At 51.3% G+C, this 16,894-nt stretch overlaps 1 protein-coding gene across 4 annotated transcripts; it reads right to left on the bottom strand.

Annotated features, from left to right (window-relative positions):
• Positions 1-2,703: 2,703 nt before the first annotated feature.
• LOC144161961 (uncharacterized) lies at positions 2,704-16,278 on the bottom strand. Of its 4 annotated transcripts, none has more exons than XM_077692506.1 (3): positions 13,238-13,531; positions 5,785-6,153; positions 2,704-3,278 (listed from the first exon to the last, which is right to left on the bottom strand). In XM_077692506.1, exons 1-3 carry the CDS (start codon positions 13,244-13,246, stop codon positions 3,084-3,086), a joined length of 573 nt encoding a protein of 190 aa, XP_077548632.1. In that variant the 5' UTR covers positions 13,247-13,531; the 3' UTR covers positions 2,704-3,083. The 4 variants fall into 4 exon arrangements, with proteins under 4 accessions (XP_077548632.1, XP_077548635.1, XP_077548634.1 ...); XM_077692509.1 differs by lacking the exon at positions 13,238-13,531 and adding an exon at positions 16,121-16,278 and having other exon boundaries at positions 2,705-3,278; XM_077692508.1 differs by having other exon boundaries at positions 2,705-3,278; positions 13,230-13,528.
• Between the last annotated feature and the right edge of the window lie 616 nt (positions 16,279-16,894).

Raw genomic sequence — 16,894 nt, 5'->3', positions numbered from 1 at the left:
CCTTTCCACGCCCGATTCCTGGCCAATCCCCCACGTGGGTATGTGCCATGTCAGCGGCCAGGCAGCGCGCGCCCATCTCCCCCCGTTGCTAGGGAAGACGAGGAGCGCGCGCACCCGCAGCTGTTGCTATGTGGACTACGGCGGCGGACGATCCCCCACGTGGGTATGTGCCATGTCAGCGGCCAGGCAGCGCGCGCCCATCTCCCCCCGTTGCTAGGGAAGACGAGGAAGACGAGGAGCGCGCACACCCGCAGCTGTTGCTATGCGGACGGCGGCGGACGATTCAGGCTCGCTTAAGAAGTGCATTCGCACTTAAAAAAAAGAAAAGCAGGACAGAGGCGCACCACTAACTATACGCTTTATTGCACTCTCAGAACGATTATGAAGCCACGCAAAACGGCGTGACAATTTTTCCTTTGTGTTTAAGTGTTACCATCGTGTAAAAACCAGCTAATCCCTGCTAGCAGCCATCGTCACATTTGTTGACACGATATTGAGACGATGAGTGAACCTTCATCATTGTCGTCGTTGGTGTTAAAGCGACGCTTTAGTGTTCTCCCTGATGGCGTCTGTAACGCGAATACGCCCTGCAGGAAAGCCTACTTGCTCTGACGATGATGATGATTGTGGGTGAAGTTAGCAAAATTAAAACGCTTCCCTGCGAAGCTTGGCGACAGCTCCGTTACGCCCCCTCCGCCAATGGTTGATGCGCAGCAGAGGAAGGAGGTGACACAGGCGTGCAACAGCGCGACGTACATACGCCTCACGTCATTTTGTGAGGTGAACATCAACAGACGCGTTAGCCTGAGGCCGCCGCAGCAGGAGAATGGCGTTGCTGTGCGTGACGTAAGGCTGTTAGCCACATGACGTTAGGTCTAACTTCCCATTTTGACGTTTTGGATGTTAGGCCTAACGTCACACCTTGGAGTTTAACGCTTCAAACCGGTACCCACTCAAAGCAGCAGGTACCGATTTGCTCCGTACACCCCAAACCTAAACGCTAGGCCTACGGAGTGCACACCCGCGAGTTGCTGGGGGTATTAAAGTGATGCGTACCTCCAGAGTACCAAATACTCGCCCTCTAGAGTAGCACATACTTGCCCAACCACAGAATCCATCACGAGAAAGCTTAGCGTTTAACCATCGTCGTCATTAGACGAAGGGGTGCATAGTTTTATATTTAGAGTGACGCCCTTCTCACAGGGTCATTCATCACGTCTCAGTGACCTTGAACAGCAGAAAGGCAAGTGTGGCAGGTGTGACTTCACGCCACGCAATCCGCTACGGAGAGGCGGCACAGCAGCTAGGCTTCCTGAGAGCCTCGCCGCTGCGGTACCACCACGTGACCAGGTGGAGGTTTCACGGCTACATAGGTGGCGCGCTGGCTGGGCCGCCTGTGCTTGAGCTTCAGCTTTCTCTCGTGATACCAGGGTTAGCAAGTGCTAAACATGAGCCATTTTTTTCCACGCGGGTTTGGCCAAGCTGTAAACCACCACTGTCGTGCTATCAGGGCTAAGGGCAGAGCAGGAGGGAAAGGGTTGAGAACGCGTGCCATCCGTTGGAGATCGTCACAATCACAATCATCAGCAGCAGCAGCCCATTATGTAGTGCTTTTCAAATGCTCACCAGACCCATCCAACAACTGCTGCCCTACCCAAACCCTTTCCTTGCCCTAGAGAGAGAGAGAAAACATTTTAAGTGCAATGCACTTCTTAAGCGACCCTGAACCTGCGTCCACCGGCGATGTCCGCGCACGTGGAGATGGGCGCGCGCAGCCTGGCCGCTGACATAGCACATACCCACGTGGGGGATTGCCCAGGAATCTCCTCGTCTTCCTTGGCAAAGGGGGGAGATGGGCGCGCGCTGCCTGGCCGCTGACATGGCACATACCCACGTGGGGGATTGGCCAAGAATCGGGCGTGAGAAGGGCTAATGCACCTGCTTAAAGGAGTACTGACACGAAATTTCAAAGCTGAGATCCGCTCTAGCAATCAAGTACAACGACAACACAAATAGGTGTCTGTGAATAAATGCATCTTTCTTTCTTTGTAGTTGTGTGTGTGTGTGTGATCTCTTTTTCGCGAACATTACCGAACCGCGCAAATTCAACGCGTGCATTCGCACTTTCACATTCTTCCCCTCGGAGAAATGCGGGGAATTTTTAATGATCTCGAAAGTGAGAGTGGAACCTTAGTCCGGGAACCCATGCGCTGCCCTAGCCGTCTTGGCCCGTGTCACCTGGAGAATCGGGTCCTCCGGTGGACAGCTGTCAGCAGTGTCTCCTACAGCTCAGGAAAGGAACAAGGCGGAGAGGGGTGGTAGGGATGGGTTTTTACACTAGAATTTGCTTATCTTATATCGAGTTATCTGTCTACCGCTACTTCCACTTCCGTCCCTTAGGAATTCGGATGGTCCACCCGTGAGACCTCGCATTGTATGTACGGTCCAGCTCCAATATAGTGTGTCGATACCAACGTGTACAGCTATAACCAATCATTGTAGTCCAGCTGAGTCCAATATCGAGGGGCCCGCCCCCGGCGTGTTGCTGACGTCCGCACGCCGGAAGTAGCAGTGGCGATAGGGGAGCGGTGACATTCCAACGTCACTGCCGGCCCCAGAGATATTCACTTCGTTGCTTACACATTGCTGAAAAAATTGACATCGCTACGCACTGCTGGCTCATATCTGCTGGAAGTTACGCCGTCAACAACATACGCTTTCTCACAAATTATTGGAGCTGATGGCTGCGTTAACTATCCACATCAGCCCTCATGATGTAGGGTCTGCTTGTTTCCGCCACTTGTGTAGTCTTCCGTCTAATTTTAAACAACGTTGGCCCTCCGGATGAGCTACTCAGTATCGGGTATGCAGTAACTGAGACAAAGCTGCAATAACTGACAACGCCCGTACGCGTACGTGATGAGGCCTCTCCGGCCCGGGAGGCGTTTAATGGCGGCGCAGCAGCGCGCGTGCTGCCGCCTTGCGGAGTCCGCCGTTTCTTCCGTGGGGTACAGGCGGCGGCCAACCGGCGAAATTTATAAGCTCGGTGTCCGAGGAGAAGGAGGAGTGTGCGTGGTGGCTCCTCAGTCGGTGGACGGCGGGTCGCCGCCCTCGCTGGCGATGTCGTCGTCGCCGGGCCGCTGCTTCTCGTCGGCGGAGCAGGCGTCCTCGGAGGGCCCTTCGCCGCGCTCGCGACCCACAGCGGGCTCGTCCAGCCGCTCCTTCTCGGCGCACTCGAGCGTGAGCCGCTTGATCAGAAGCTCCGCGTTCAACTCCTCCTGCGACAGAGGCCATTCAAGGGACCATGGAGATAAAAAAATTAAAGCCGTTCCACTCAACATGAAAGCTGTCGGAGGCGAAGAGCAGTGATTCGCCATAATGGGCTGTGGCGCCGTTATCCACTCACTGGTACACACCCATCACGCTCTTCGCCGCCCTGTCTCATTCCTCTCGTGATGAATTGGACGGAGGCTTGTCCAACGCATTGCCAAATTTCCCGTCTTCGCAGTGCTCGCGCGCCCCCTCTGGAATACCACAACCCGGAGTTGTGTTTTTTAAAGACGATTGTCTTGGGCTACTTAAACCCACAAATTTTGGTCTGTCTGTATGTCTGTCTATCTGTCTGACCGTGACTCGATTCAGCCGCCTGGCCGAAGTTGTTGCTTTTGGTAATTAGAGGAAAGGAAGTGAGGGAAAAACCCGGTAACTGTCTCTCAGAGAGGACACGTTAACTGGGTTTATGCGTTAGGTGAAGGGGAGGGGAAGGAGTGGAGGGGAGTGGTGTGGTGTGATCTTAAGTTGGGGTGGAAGGAGGTAGTGGGAGGGTAGGTGGGGTTGAGGTTGAGGGGGTTGAGGTTGAGGAGTTCAGAGAGACCGGAGGTTTGGACGAATTTTACGATGAGGGATGCTACTTTGAGGCGGCTGGAGTTCGGTCCATTTGGGAACAGGACGTCTTGAAGTGTGGAGTGTGGTAGTCCGAGTCTTCTCAGCGTGTTGATGACAGAGGGGCGTAAATTAAGGTGAGCGCACTCGCAGAGAAGATGCTGAATTGTCTCATTTGCGCCATGGCATAGGTGGCACAAGGGGGAACCTGTCTTTTGTAGCCGATGTCTGCGTTCGACGGTTCAGGAGTAGCCTGTCCTGAGGCGAAGGAGGAGAGAGCGGTCTTTTCGTGAGAGGCTGTGGGCTGGCAGAGGGCGCGGAGGTCTTGTGTGGGAGATTTGGGTGTCGGGGTGGGATGCACTGAAATTCCGTGCATTCCTTATATGTGTTTTCTAGAAGTCTTTTGTAGGTCTCCTCTACTCCCTGGTCTTTTAGTTCTTCTAGGACGGCTGCGGTGAGTACGGAATCAAACGCTTTCTCATAGTCTACAAATGCCATGTCCTGCGAATTTTCCTATCACTTGATTGACGACATGGATGTGATCCATGTTGAGTACCCTTTCCTAAACCCCGTCTAGCTCTCTTGGTTGTTGCGTAGAATCCAGAATGTCACCTATGCGGTAACTATAACTTTGGTAAAACGCTTCTACGCAATCGATAGCAGGCTAATAAGTCTCATTCTTGAGGTCCTTGGGATTTCCCTTGTGAAACAAAATAATGTTAACGTTTTTCCAGGCTATGGACACTTTTTGAATCTTCAAGCATTCTGTAAATAGTACAGCAAGCTTTTCCAGTACAATGTCTCCTCCTCCTTCAAAATATCCACGATTATGCCGATGTCACCTGCAGCTTTTTCTCTTTTCATGCCTTTGAGAGCCTTTCAAATTTCCTCTTTAGTCACTACTGGGACGCCGTAAGTTGAGCTTGTATACTCTCAGTAGTTTCCCCTGGTCTAACGTAGCTTGCATACAGCCAGGTGTAGAATCGTCGTGCTACCCTTATTGTCTCGTCCAAGTTGTGCGCAATGTTACCCTGCTCATCTCTGAGTGCGTACATCCTGTCTCTTTCGCACAAGCAAGATTTTGTGACATCACAGAGACCTGGGGTGCGACGCGTCTGGGGCTTTGCCGCTCTCCGCAAAGCCTGTCCCGAACTCCTGTCCCACCCGGTAGTGCTCTCTCCGCGGCGGGCATTCTGTCACAGCCCGTACATTTGCAATCAGAAACCGCTCGTGTGTCGCTATTGTGGAGAACAGTGTAGCATCCACTGCGCTGCACGCAGCTTGTGAAATGAGCTGTATACAGAAAGGACCGGGTTGAGCCCTGCTATGTATACAGGTCTTCCCCTTCACCATATGGATTGATCGACTGATTGACCGAACAACTTTTATTCGCCCTGATTTATCGCTTAGCCGTCGGTCAGGGGCCCTTAGTACCTGGCGGTGGTCGTGGCCATATAAACGAGCCGTGACCGGATACCAGGTCGCAGCCCTAGCGCGGTCTCCCACTGTTCCCTCGTACTTAAGTTTTGCCTACCGCAAAACCTACCTTACTGTTTTGCGGGACATTTTCCCGAAGAAGGCAGGACCATATCACGTGGTGTAGGTCATCCTTGTCACCGCACTCCTTGTTTTTACGTGAATAGATCCCTGGGTAACATCGGCTGTAAGCCACTGGATTGGGGAAACAATCGGTCTGCAGCCGTTAGCACGCCACCGACTGCCATTTTCTCCAAGTCCTGTCCAGGAACTGGTATCGCGCCCTTTCTAGCCTTTAGTGGTCAGTATGTCTGTAGTACACCAGCCCGACCGTCGTATCGAGCGAGCGTCTGTGTTAGGAGATTCGACGTCGGCTCGGTCAACGGAACCCCGTGCTTTCTTCGCACGTGGGCACTCGCTGCTCACCCTCTTGGACGGCGGCTTCTCGGCGGCGCGCTGGTTGTTGCCAGGGCCGGAGAGGCTGGCCTGCAGCTCGTCGTCGCCGTCGCGCGAGGCGGCGCTGGGCGGCCGGGAGCTGCTCTCGCCGCCGGTCTCGTCGTGCGCGTCGGCGCCGGCCCTGGTGCCGCAGTCGGTGAGCGAGGGCAGCGGCGTGGGCGGCCGGCCCAGGATGGGCTTCAGCTTGAGCGGGTCCACCTCGGGATCCAGGTCGGTGGCGATCACGCGCCGCTTGCCGTCGTCGAACGACACCGAGCGGCACTGGCGGCCCGGGTGCAGCCCGTGCTGGACCACGGCGTCGGCCATCGGGCAGGCAGCGCCGCTCACCTCTCGACCCTCCTGCGGCGGCGACCGATTGCCGGTGGGCGAGACACTCTCATTAGGCCTAGCAGGAAGAGCCGGGGACAGGGGAACGCTATCCCGCGGGGCACTCAAAGGGGCCATGAAGTGAAATTACAATTATGCTCAATTTAAGAGAATTGGCCTTGCCAACTCACTCAATTCCACCCTAGCCACGAAAGGCGTTTTTTAAAGAGGAAGTGCAAGAGATATACAAAAACTTTCAAATTTTGCGCTACGGTGAAGAAATATGGGTCAGCAGTAAAAACCTAGTTATCAGTGCGTTTATTGCACGTTAGCATCAAATTCATACAACCAAACAAACGTTTGTGCCTCACTGTAATTGCCCGGTCATATTAAAGCGAAGCTTTCTACGTCACTGACAGCGTACGTCACGTCGAAAACGCAATGCAGGAAAGCCAACTTTCCCTGACGATGATGATCGCGGGGGAAGTGAAACAAAAAAAAACGATTTCCGTAGTCAGTATAGAACCTCGCGTTATCAATCCGACATCTATCGGATTGCGGTATTTTAACATGCATGGTATAAGCAGTTTGGTTCGGAGAGGGGTGTATGGACGGGCAAAATTATACAGAAAAAAAATCATGCACCCCCTCCGTCTGACGACGACGATAGTTGAACACGAAGCTCTCATCGTACGAAATCAAATGGCGGCGGCTCGAAGTTCAAACCGTCTGCTAGTCAGAGTCCAAGCTCAGACGATCGCCAAGGAATCCCTCACGATAAAGCTTCGCGTCCAACCATCAACGTCATAGACGGAGGGGTGCATGATCTCTTACTGGTGGTGGTCGGTTTTTGTCGGCGGCCGCCAATTGGGCAAGCAATATCCTCTGACGTCATAGAGAAGTCACCGGAAAGTGACTGGGAAGTTAGTTACCCCTGTTCATGCGCTTCCTTTGATATCGGGATCATTTGTTTTTGAAAGTTGAGATAAAACTGGTATTATTGTTATCGGGGAAAACCATCTTTTCAATGAATCAAACCCATATTTTGTCTTCATTAACCCTTTAATTATTCTCACATGCTTTAAAGGCGAAAGCCCTGAATTCATTACCCCCTAATTACATTCCACTGCACTCATTTGCCCAGAATCAGGGTTTTCCGGGGCTGGCGTGCACTTGTACTCACACGCCGCCACGTTCACCTGTCACGCGATATAACGTATGCGACGCACGCATTAAGCTAACCCTTGCTGTGCTCAGCGGCTGACAACGCACAGAGGTATCCTACCTCGGAGACCCGGGTTCAATTCCAATACAAACTCAAACCTACTTAAGCGAAACTTTAGCCCAGGTCAAGAAAACTGGTCTATCCTCTGTCATAGGAATCGGTAAAACACGAAAGTGAAATGTGCAGCGAAATCTCCAGCTGAGCATTATTCGCGGGTCGGCGGCTGTTTTGTGGGTGTGCTTGGCGAGCGACGTCCTGCTGGCAGGTCGCTGGCGTCATTTCCGCGACGGATATGACGTCAGTGAAATCTTGGTGTATCCCGGCATAAAACACTATCGTGTTAAAATATAAAACCCGAAAACGAACAACCCTAAGTATAACGTCCTCTTTAGTACTAAAGGTTGCTTCCCCGCAAGAAGACCCTGTGTGAAGGGGTGCACCCTTTACAGGCCGCTTGCTTCTTTGTACTAGCGTCATTTCCGTTACGGATATGACGTCAGTAAAATCTGGGTGTATCCCGGAATAAAACACTTTCGTGTCAAAAACGGCTCGGGCGTTCCTCGTAATATCAATCTGACCAGCCAAGATCAAGCCAGCGCCCCGTGCTGTACCGGAGCGAAAGTGTCTAATCGCCGGCTCGTGTGATTGCGCAGTGAAAGCATATCATCGTTCGTTAGTCCCAGAAGGGGGGGGGAGGGAGGGGGATTGGGGAAAGAGTAAGAGCGCGTTCCATCAGAAGATGACACAAGGAGGCGCTGGGTACATCTAAGTTCACGGTGCGGTCCCGCCAACTACACCGATCAGTGTGTCTTGTCTTGCGGCGCAGTTGTGTGCGCGTTCACTAACTCCAGAGAACACCCACGAACCAAACTCACCAGAGACATGGCAGGATACAAATGGAAGGAACACACAGAAACAAGATCGGGGCAGCTGAAACTGGAGCCCTGGAAGAGGGCTTCACTCACTTCTCTAGCCCGCATTCCCCTCGTTCCCCTCACAATAATGAAGTTTACTGACTCACTGACTTACTGACTGATTGGCTGGCCAGAAGCAGCCCACAGGCGAGCGACAGGGACGGAGGCCTCAGGAGGCAGTGTATATATTTATTCGCTTGTCGCTGTCGCCCATACCTATAGCTGTTTGCTGAACCCGTTGATTACGTTTTAAGTGCGAATGCACTTTATAAGCGACCCTGAATTCCGGCGACCGCCGTCCGTCCACATAGCAACAGCTGCGGGTGCGCGCGCTCCTCGTCTTCCTTGGCAACGGTGGGAGATGGGCGCGCGCTGCCTGGCCGCTGACATGGCACATACCCACGTGGGGGATTGGCCAGGAATCTCCTCGTCTTCCTTGGCAACGGGGGGGAGATGGGCGCGCGCTGCCTGGCCGCTGACATGGCACATACCCACGTGGGGGATTGGCCAGGAATCGGGCGTGAGAAGGGCTAGAGTACTGACACGAAATTTCAAAGCTGAGATCCGCTCTAGCAATCAAGTACAACGACAACACAAATAGGTGTCTGTGCATGGCACATACCCACGTGGGGGATTGGCCAGGAATCGGGCGTGAGAAGGGCTAATGCACCCGCTTAAAGGAGTACTGACACGAAATTTCAAAGCTGAGATCCGCTCTAGCAATCAAGTACAACGACAACACAAATAGGTGTCTGTGAATAAATGCATCTTTCTTTCTTTGTAGTTGTGTGTGTGTGTGTGATCTCTCTTTCGCGAACATTACCGAACCGCGCAAATTCAACTCGTGCATTCGCACTTTAACATTCTTCCCCTCGGGGAAATGCGGGGAAATTTTTTCGCGTCGCTCCTTGCCGTCGCTGCATGTGTCATTCTTAAATTTCAGCAGCGATATTTCTGCTTGCGTGACGCTTGAAAAGTTGGTTCTACGCGAAGATGTCCCGCCCCAAATATCACTTTGCGATCGGCCGATGCATGATCACTATAGCTTATATATCTTAGTGATCACTATATATTTTAAATCAAATAATTTTCGTCAATAAGACAACTCCAATCTAACAATCCGTCGATCAATTTTAATGAACGTAAAATTTGCGTCAAGGGTAACTTAACCTCCCGTGTAAATTTTAGGCACCTATAAGTGGTCGACCCTCAAAGTCGGGGGTGCGGGGAACGCGCTTGCGAGGGAAGCTTTACGAATATGGAAAAAAAACGTATTGGTGAGAACGTATCGGCTGCTGTGTAAAATAAAAAAAAAAGATTTTTCAAAATTAATTTGCAGAAACATACATGTTCCTTCCGTGAAGCAAATTATTGACATCAGCGAGTTATACATGCGTATAGGGAAGTTGTTCATAAAGTTAAGTAAGAAAAGCCCTTAAATAAAAAAGCAATAAATTAAGGCCCCCATTTTCATCCTTCCATGTTGGCATTCTCATTTTCCGCTGTCGTGTAGGCCCAGAAACCACGACTGCCTAATGGTCAGTGTTGTAGGTGCGCAACACCCTTGTCTATAACACTGAGGTCAACTTCAACCAGTTACCTCTCAAAACTGCGGACTCAACTTCTCACAAAAATATTGAGGTCAAAATATATGGTTAAGACTTCAGAATGACACAATATTTTTCTTCAAATGCTTTTCGGTCGAGGCAAGAAAAAGCTATAAATACGAAACCGGTGTTATAGACAAGCGTGTTGCCCTCTGTACACATTCCCTTAAAAGAGGAACGAAAGCTTCCTTCCCAATTTTCAATCGAGTTTACGTTACGAGTTCTTTTAATGCGAGAAGAAGGCGTTCCAGTTACACTTCAAACATTGGAATGTGTCGCTATATAAATGCTACATTTCATTTTTTAATCAAAATATAGTGTCGAAGCGAAATAAAGTGAGAAATTCAAAGCTCACATCGAACAACGCAAACGCTCCAGAATAATTTTTTCAGGGAGCACCAGATATACTCCGTGGACATGTCTGACTGTCACTTTGGCGCTCGTCAATTACAACTGCAACACACATGGCACTTTCCATCTCGGTCGCCAAATGCGCAGTCAGGATACAGCGCTTCAGACGTGCAAATAGAAAGTTACTCACATGCCCGAAGATAAATTTCTTGCACAAGAAACCGCACCGGAAGGAACAATACGTAGGCGTTTAACCCTTTGAGAGTTTGCCAAATGCGACCCCGTAGGGTCGCTTTTTTACGGCTGATTTAAATTCTTCGGGCAAAACTATTTCGACAAAAATTGTCGCAATTTTTTAGAGTGACAGTAAAGTGACAAAAAAATTGTTTGGGTTGTTACATATGCCTGCTTTCATTGTGAGTTACACAAAAAAATCTTAAAAAGTTTTGCGGGGGAGAGGCGCATCAGTTTTGCGGGTGCAAGAAGCGAGGAGCGCCCGAAGGTCGAAACCGAAACTAGCTCCTGCGCGCCGGATGCGCAAGCGATAGCTCGCGCAGCGCTGTCGTAAAGCATAAAGAAAGAAAAAAGAGCGATTGGTGCAAGGAAGAAATTTCACGCATTTCTGCAGGGTGCCAGCACATGCCAACCGAGAGATATGATCGGAAAAAGGCGCGCTTTTTAAGCATACAGGCGATGACGTACATGTACGTCATTGACCATTTTGGAGGTTGCAGGGGCCGTACATGTACGCCATATTGACCCTGAAAAAGTTAAATGCTGATTCAGTATTGCAGTATGAGTGGGAAAAGAATGCCCAGATACATATTCGCCAATTAGTAGAGTCCCTTGTTTAATCTCAGAAACAGTTGCATCTCGATGTTGGAGTTGCGTGGATTAGCAAAAGTTGCATCCCAAAAGTTTACGGCGACGCGTTTCAGCGCCATATCCGTGCCGTGGCGATATAGAACGCCCGAGAGGTCAAATTCGGCTTGGAGCTATCAGGGATGGTTGCTATTGCGCATGAGATCTAGCTCTCCCCTTGCTCTGCGCGGCAGCGACAATATTTCAAGAATACGAAGCTGGGTTGATTGATTTTGATTGATTGTGGGGTTTAACGCGCCGACGCAACGCAGGCGAAAAGGCGCGCCGTAGTGGAGGGCTCCGGATTAATTTTGACCACCTGGGGATCTTCATCGTGCGCCGAAATCTCGTACACACGGGCGTTTTTGCTTTTCGCCTCCATCAGAAAAGCGGTCGCCGCGGCCGGGAATCGAACCCGCGACCTCGTGCTCAGCAGCGCAACGCCTTAGCCACTGAGCCACCGCGGCGGGTAATACGAGGCTGGGAACTTACGCCTTGTTGTCACACGCGGTGAGCGCAACGCTGGCGACCCATGCGTCCATTGACAGAGAGCAGAGCAGTCTCGTACGGCACCTCTGTCTGGCTGCCTCTAGAGCCCACGTGCGCGCTGAATCTGGTGCAATTAATCCACCTGTGTGAGGCCTGTGCTCTTCCGAACTGGCGTCTTCTACGAGCGCGGATGGCGCATCCACGTCTGTTCCTGCTCGGCTTTGGCTTCCATTCTTGAAGGCGAAGCTTAAGCGTCGTCCAATTTTTTGTGTGCATTGTTGTACAAGAGAAGACGTCGCGGCGGAAGTCGAATTGATGTCGCGCCGTAGCACCTGACTCATTCGCGTCTGCAGCCGCCGTATAGCGACAAGGCGGTGCACACGATACAGCCTGCCGGACAGGCTGCGTCCCGCTGCGTGGTCATTCTTCTGTTTTTGACCTTCGAGGAACCACATTCCTCGGAAAGGTGGGCAAATTGGGCAGCTTAACGAAAAGAAACACAGTAGCGCCCTGTCGCTTTTGTACTAGCCTCAGTGCCTTGGCATCAAAAACAGCCAAATCCTAGCGATGACACGTTCCGTCCGCCGTTCCTTTGTAAACCTAACGAGTTACCATCGTTACAGTTCCACTGAACCTTAAAGAAACGGTGGCCTTCCTCCGTTCTTCGCAAAAGGAAGTAGTTGCAGGAACGCCGAACGGCGCTCCGTACAGCACCGCTCACTGCGGCGCCGCAGCGCGGCGCGATGCTGCAGGCGGAAGTCGGCAGGGCGGCTTTATGGTCACTGCATGCTCAATTGTCCAACTAAAGGCTGCTGGGTGAAAACGCTGCAAACGAGACGAAGTGCTGCGTCGGACTGCATACGTTGAGCAGCAGCGAAAGTAGAATTTATCACTGTCGCCGCCTTGGCGCCACTTTAGAGAATAAATTACTCGCATAGGTATGCACGCACACTGCAGCTGGCTACGCGACGTCCAGGCGATGTCCTAGGTATGGTTAGATACCTCAGTTAAGCCTGATCAGTGGCGCTGCAAGTGGCATATAGTTAACGCCCCGACGGCCGCGCGTGTAACTATAGGTGGCCAATGTTTACATGATTAGCACGCGGGCCGCACCTTTGGCGCTTTTATCCAGAGACAGTATGTCTAGCACAAGGCATTTTCCTCCATAGTTTGCTTCGGGCGTTTATGGGCACTGTCTGCTCCATTCCGACAGTAATGGTTGTCGGGTTTGGCCGAGAAGGGTCTTATTGATCTCAACGGTCTATACAGTATATTGGCCATTGCTATGTTGCGCCGGCGGGCAACACGACCACCTAGATTTCATCGTAAAAAACATTAATCGTAACCAACAGTGGGAGTCTGCCTTGCGCAGCCCGGCGACTGACCTCCAGGACAAAGTCCCGGACTGGGCCGAGAGGATAGCGGATGTGGCGTCCGGCCTAGCTACGCAGTTTATCGTGAGGACAATAATGCGGATGCGTGCGAAACGAATAAAAATGCGCGCACCGAAGCCTCGCCGCGACCTTTTCTCGACACGCTCCGACGAACATTTGCCAATAACCGTCGTTCGCGCCCTGGAAACTTGTCTGCCCCTTCCCACGAACCTTCCTGTTCCCTCTGTGCCCTTCCCTTTGGCAATAAATAAAGTAGTCACTTAATCACTCACCCACTGATCTCATACACTGCACAGCACTGGTTTCCACTTCAAGGCCCTTTGTCGTAGCTGACGGACTGCGCTGGTTTCATTGCCCGCTGTGCAGCGCGTCGACACAAAACTGTGAGCGCGACTGCCTCACAGTGACTGTCTCGCTTGCCACCGCTGGCGCCGTGGGCATCGTATGCCTACAGTGTCGAAATTCAATGCTGCCGCCGACGCGCCGTATAAGAGATGGCGGAACCGTGGCCGCTTCCCTATCCAGCGATATAAATAGGACGACGGTTCGCCTACACCCTACCCGAATAAGTACACCGAAAATAAAGCATTCATACGGGAGGCTGACAAACCTATTTGAGGCGATGGATGGCGATAAGCTCATAGACTAGCTGCACGTCGCAGCCAAAATCCGGCCGTACAGGCCAGACGTGGCCGCGAAGGATAAGGATGATTACAGCCTGACCTCGTTATAACGAACACTAATATAGCAAATTATCGGCTATGGAGGAAATAGATACGAACTTTGGTTGGTTACGCTTCATTTCAGTGACACTTATTCTTTTTATAACGAAACCGAAACCGCGAGAGACGTGCGCGCGATTTCAGCTGTAACGAAGCGAAAATCTCGCGACATCCAAAACTGCAGAAGCAGAAAAGGACTTTTCGTGCGTGTACACTGTGGGAAACTTCATCCTGATCAGCGCTGTGAAAAACCACCACAGGAATATCACGACCTTTTTAAAATACATAAGAACGCAGGCCTGTTTTGTAAAGCGAAATTTGTTTTGTTGTAATTTAACTGTCTCATGTTCCCGTCAATTTAGTTTTATAGGTCACGCCGGCATTCTCGAGACCATTGAGTTCGGTTCCCACCAGGAAAGCATGTTTTGTAGCGTGAGCTACACTGGCCGAAGTTGAGCAGCTTCGCGTGGCTCCTGGATAGCCGTGCTGCGCATGCGCGAGGAGCAGTGACGTCACACGGTGGACAGAACGTCGTTCGCTGCCCGGCGTCTCTCGCACACCCCACGCGCGCCCAGCGTCTTCGCCGACCTCCGTTCCGCACGTGGCGGCCCGGTCCACTTGATCATGCGAGGAGTGGCCGGGTGTGCAAAGGATGGCTCGTGCGTCGCAGCAACACCAGCGTGCGCCTGTGGAACCAGCTTAGCTCTGGGGCAATTGGTGAAATTATCTGCACCAATTGGGGCAATTGGGGCAATTATCTGCTCCGGAGCCTCTTGATAAATATACAAGTGTCCCATAATGCGTATACCGTGTGTGTGTCATTGAAGCAGCAGTAGGCATGATAATCAAGCTAATCCTAGACAAACAGGAAAGCTAAGAATAACCATCTGAACATTAGCTCACGCGTATATCTTGGCATAGCCGAGCTAAGCCGCTGCTAATTTTTTCTACACTTTCTTTCTATCTCTAAAATACTTCAAGAACTATATCTCTTCGGAGAAGAATAAATAACGCACCACATTGGGGTTACGTCGTTTTTTGTGGGCTCTAAGCCGAGAATGCTGCGATTTTGTACGCCATGATCGCAATTGGCCAACGCCACTGTGCTTTTGGCGCAGGGCGGGGTTAAGGGCACACTCCACACTCTTCAATATGGACATAATGTTGGATTTCCAGGTTCGCGACTGTCCGAAAACTGAGGGCTTTATCGATTACCAACATGCTTTGTGTGCTGTTGTTGCTATTCCTTCACTCGTAGCACATATGGGGAATTGGCCAAAAGACGGGGCGACTCTTTATGGCTAATGCGGACGCAGTGGCTGCTTTTCTGATGGAGGCCAAAAGCGAAAAAGCCCGTGTGTTCGAGATCTCGGCGCACGTTAAAGATGCCCCGTTGGTCAACCTTAATACGGACCTTTTTACTACGGCACGCCTCATAGCCCACGGGTAACTTGAGATTTCCAGGTTCGCGACTCTCCGAAAACTGAGGGCTTTATCGATTACCAACATGCTTTGTGTGCTGTTGTTGCTATTCCTTCACTCGTAGCACATATGGGGAATTGGCCAAAAGACGGGGCGACTCTTTATGGCTAATGCGGACGCAGTGGCTGCTTTTCTGATGGAGGCAAAAAGCGAAAAAGCCCGTGTGTTCGAGATCTCGGCGCACGTTAAAGATGCCCCGTTGGTCAACCTTAATACGGACCTTTAAACCCCACAATCAAAATGTTCGTATGGCAAATACGGCCGTGTCATAACACTATGAAATGAATCCGCCGGACTGAAGTAAAGAAACGACCATGTAATTACATGACAGAAGGGAAAAATAATTCTACATAGATGTCATCGGTTGGAAGAATAGAGAAGAAAACATTTCTGTACGGATTAAATACAGAGGAAAGAAGCAGTTAACAGGCAGGCGCCTGGTCTTCTAAATGTACGTGTGAATGCCGTAACCTCAGCTCTGTGACGAAATTCCAGGTATATGGCCCAGTATGAAAGCACAACAGCTATCGAAAGAGATTCCAAGGCCTTGGATTGCTGCTGCTTTAGGTAACGTTTTCTAATGGAAGAAAAACCGCGCCAATGCAAGAAAAAAGGCTCGATCAGTTTTACTTTCGCCGCAAAAGGAACAAAGACCGGAGGGTGTGAGACCAGCGCGATGCAAATGCAAATTAGGCTGGGGTATTCTACATCTCATGCTGTCAGCAAACGGACGAGGCAGACACTATTACACAGGCACGCGCATGCGCGCTCAGCCTCGCAACACGAAGGCGCTGTCCCAGCTTTCACCCGCTCCTGTGCTTCACGAAGCGCGACCTGAACTGCTGAATGTCCAATTACTCAAGCCAGACCCTGTTCCCCAGGCCGCAAGCCTCCGGCCTGAAGGCCCCACAACAAGTTTAACACAGGCGCTTCATTCGTGCCTAGTGCGTCTTACTCGTTGGAGGCGCAGGGCGGTGGCGGCGACGGGCGCGTCCCTCACGTCCAGTCGTCCGTCGACCAAGAGCGCTGCGGGCTCGGTACCGGGGCGCTGGCCTGGTCGCGTCGCCAGCCGTGGAACGCTTCGGGATGCTGCCTACGGTCTTTGGCTGCGCCACATAGCGGCCCGCTGCTAGACCACACTGCTTGGCGCGAGACCGTGGCTCACGCTCTACTGCTGGTGATGATGGTTGTTGACGACGGACTTTCTCATAATAGTCTTTACGCTATGATGCGGTAAATCGAGCCTCTTTTAAGCGAATCTTCCTATGCCTCATTGATGGCGTCCGATGCCGAGCCAAAACGCACTGCAGGAAAGCCAAATTTAACACTCTGTATTTCACAAAACGATGGTGATTATAAGCGAAGACACATCATATGCCTAAACGCTTCCCTTGATTGGAATCGAACCTGGGTCCTTCGCGTTATGAAGCCGACGTCTATCCGATTGAGCCATTCTCACGGCCTCCGAGTTTCAACCATCTCTGTCTTTAGACGAAGGGGGGTTTGAATTTTTTTTCAGCGGCAGCCGTTAATGAGAGTCATCTTATTCTTTTGTGCTAGCTGCATGAGTCCGTGCCGAAAACGGTAACGTTGACCGTAAAGAGCGTTGATGCGAAGTAACAGAAAGTCGACTTCTTGGAAGAGGCCACGATGATGTTGATTGTAAACAGAAAGCAACGTCTACGAGTGCGTTTTCTTGGGCTAAATAAAGTTATTATCATCATCATCA

This window comes from Haemaphysalis longicornis, unplaced genomic scaffold (assembly GCF_048455015.1).
Source record: "Haemaphysalis longicornis isolate Haplotype H1 unplaced genomic scaffold, Haemaphysalis longicornis Haplotype H1 scaffold_12, whole genome shotgun sequence".
Lineage (NCBI taxonomy): Eukaryota > Metazoa > Arthropoda > Arachnida > Ixodida > Ixodidae > Haemaphysalis > Haemaphysalis longicornis.
The sequence above is the reverse complement of the archived record's forward strand: the minus strand, read 5'-3'. Positions and strand labels throughout refer to the sequence as shown.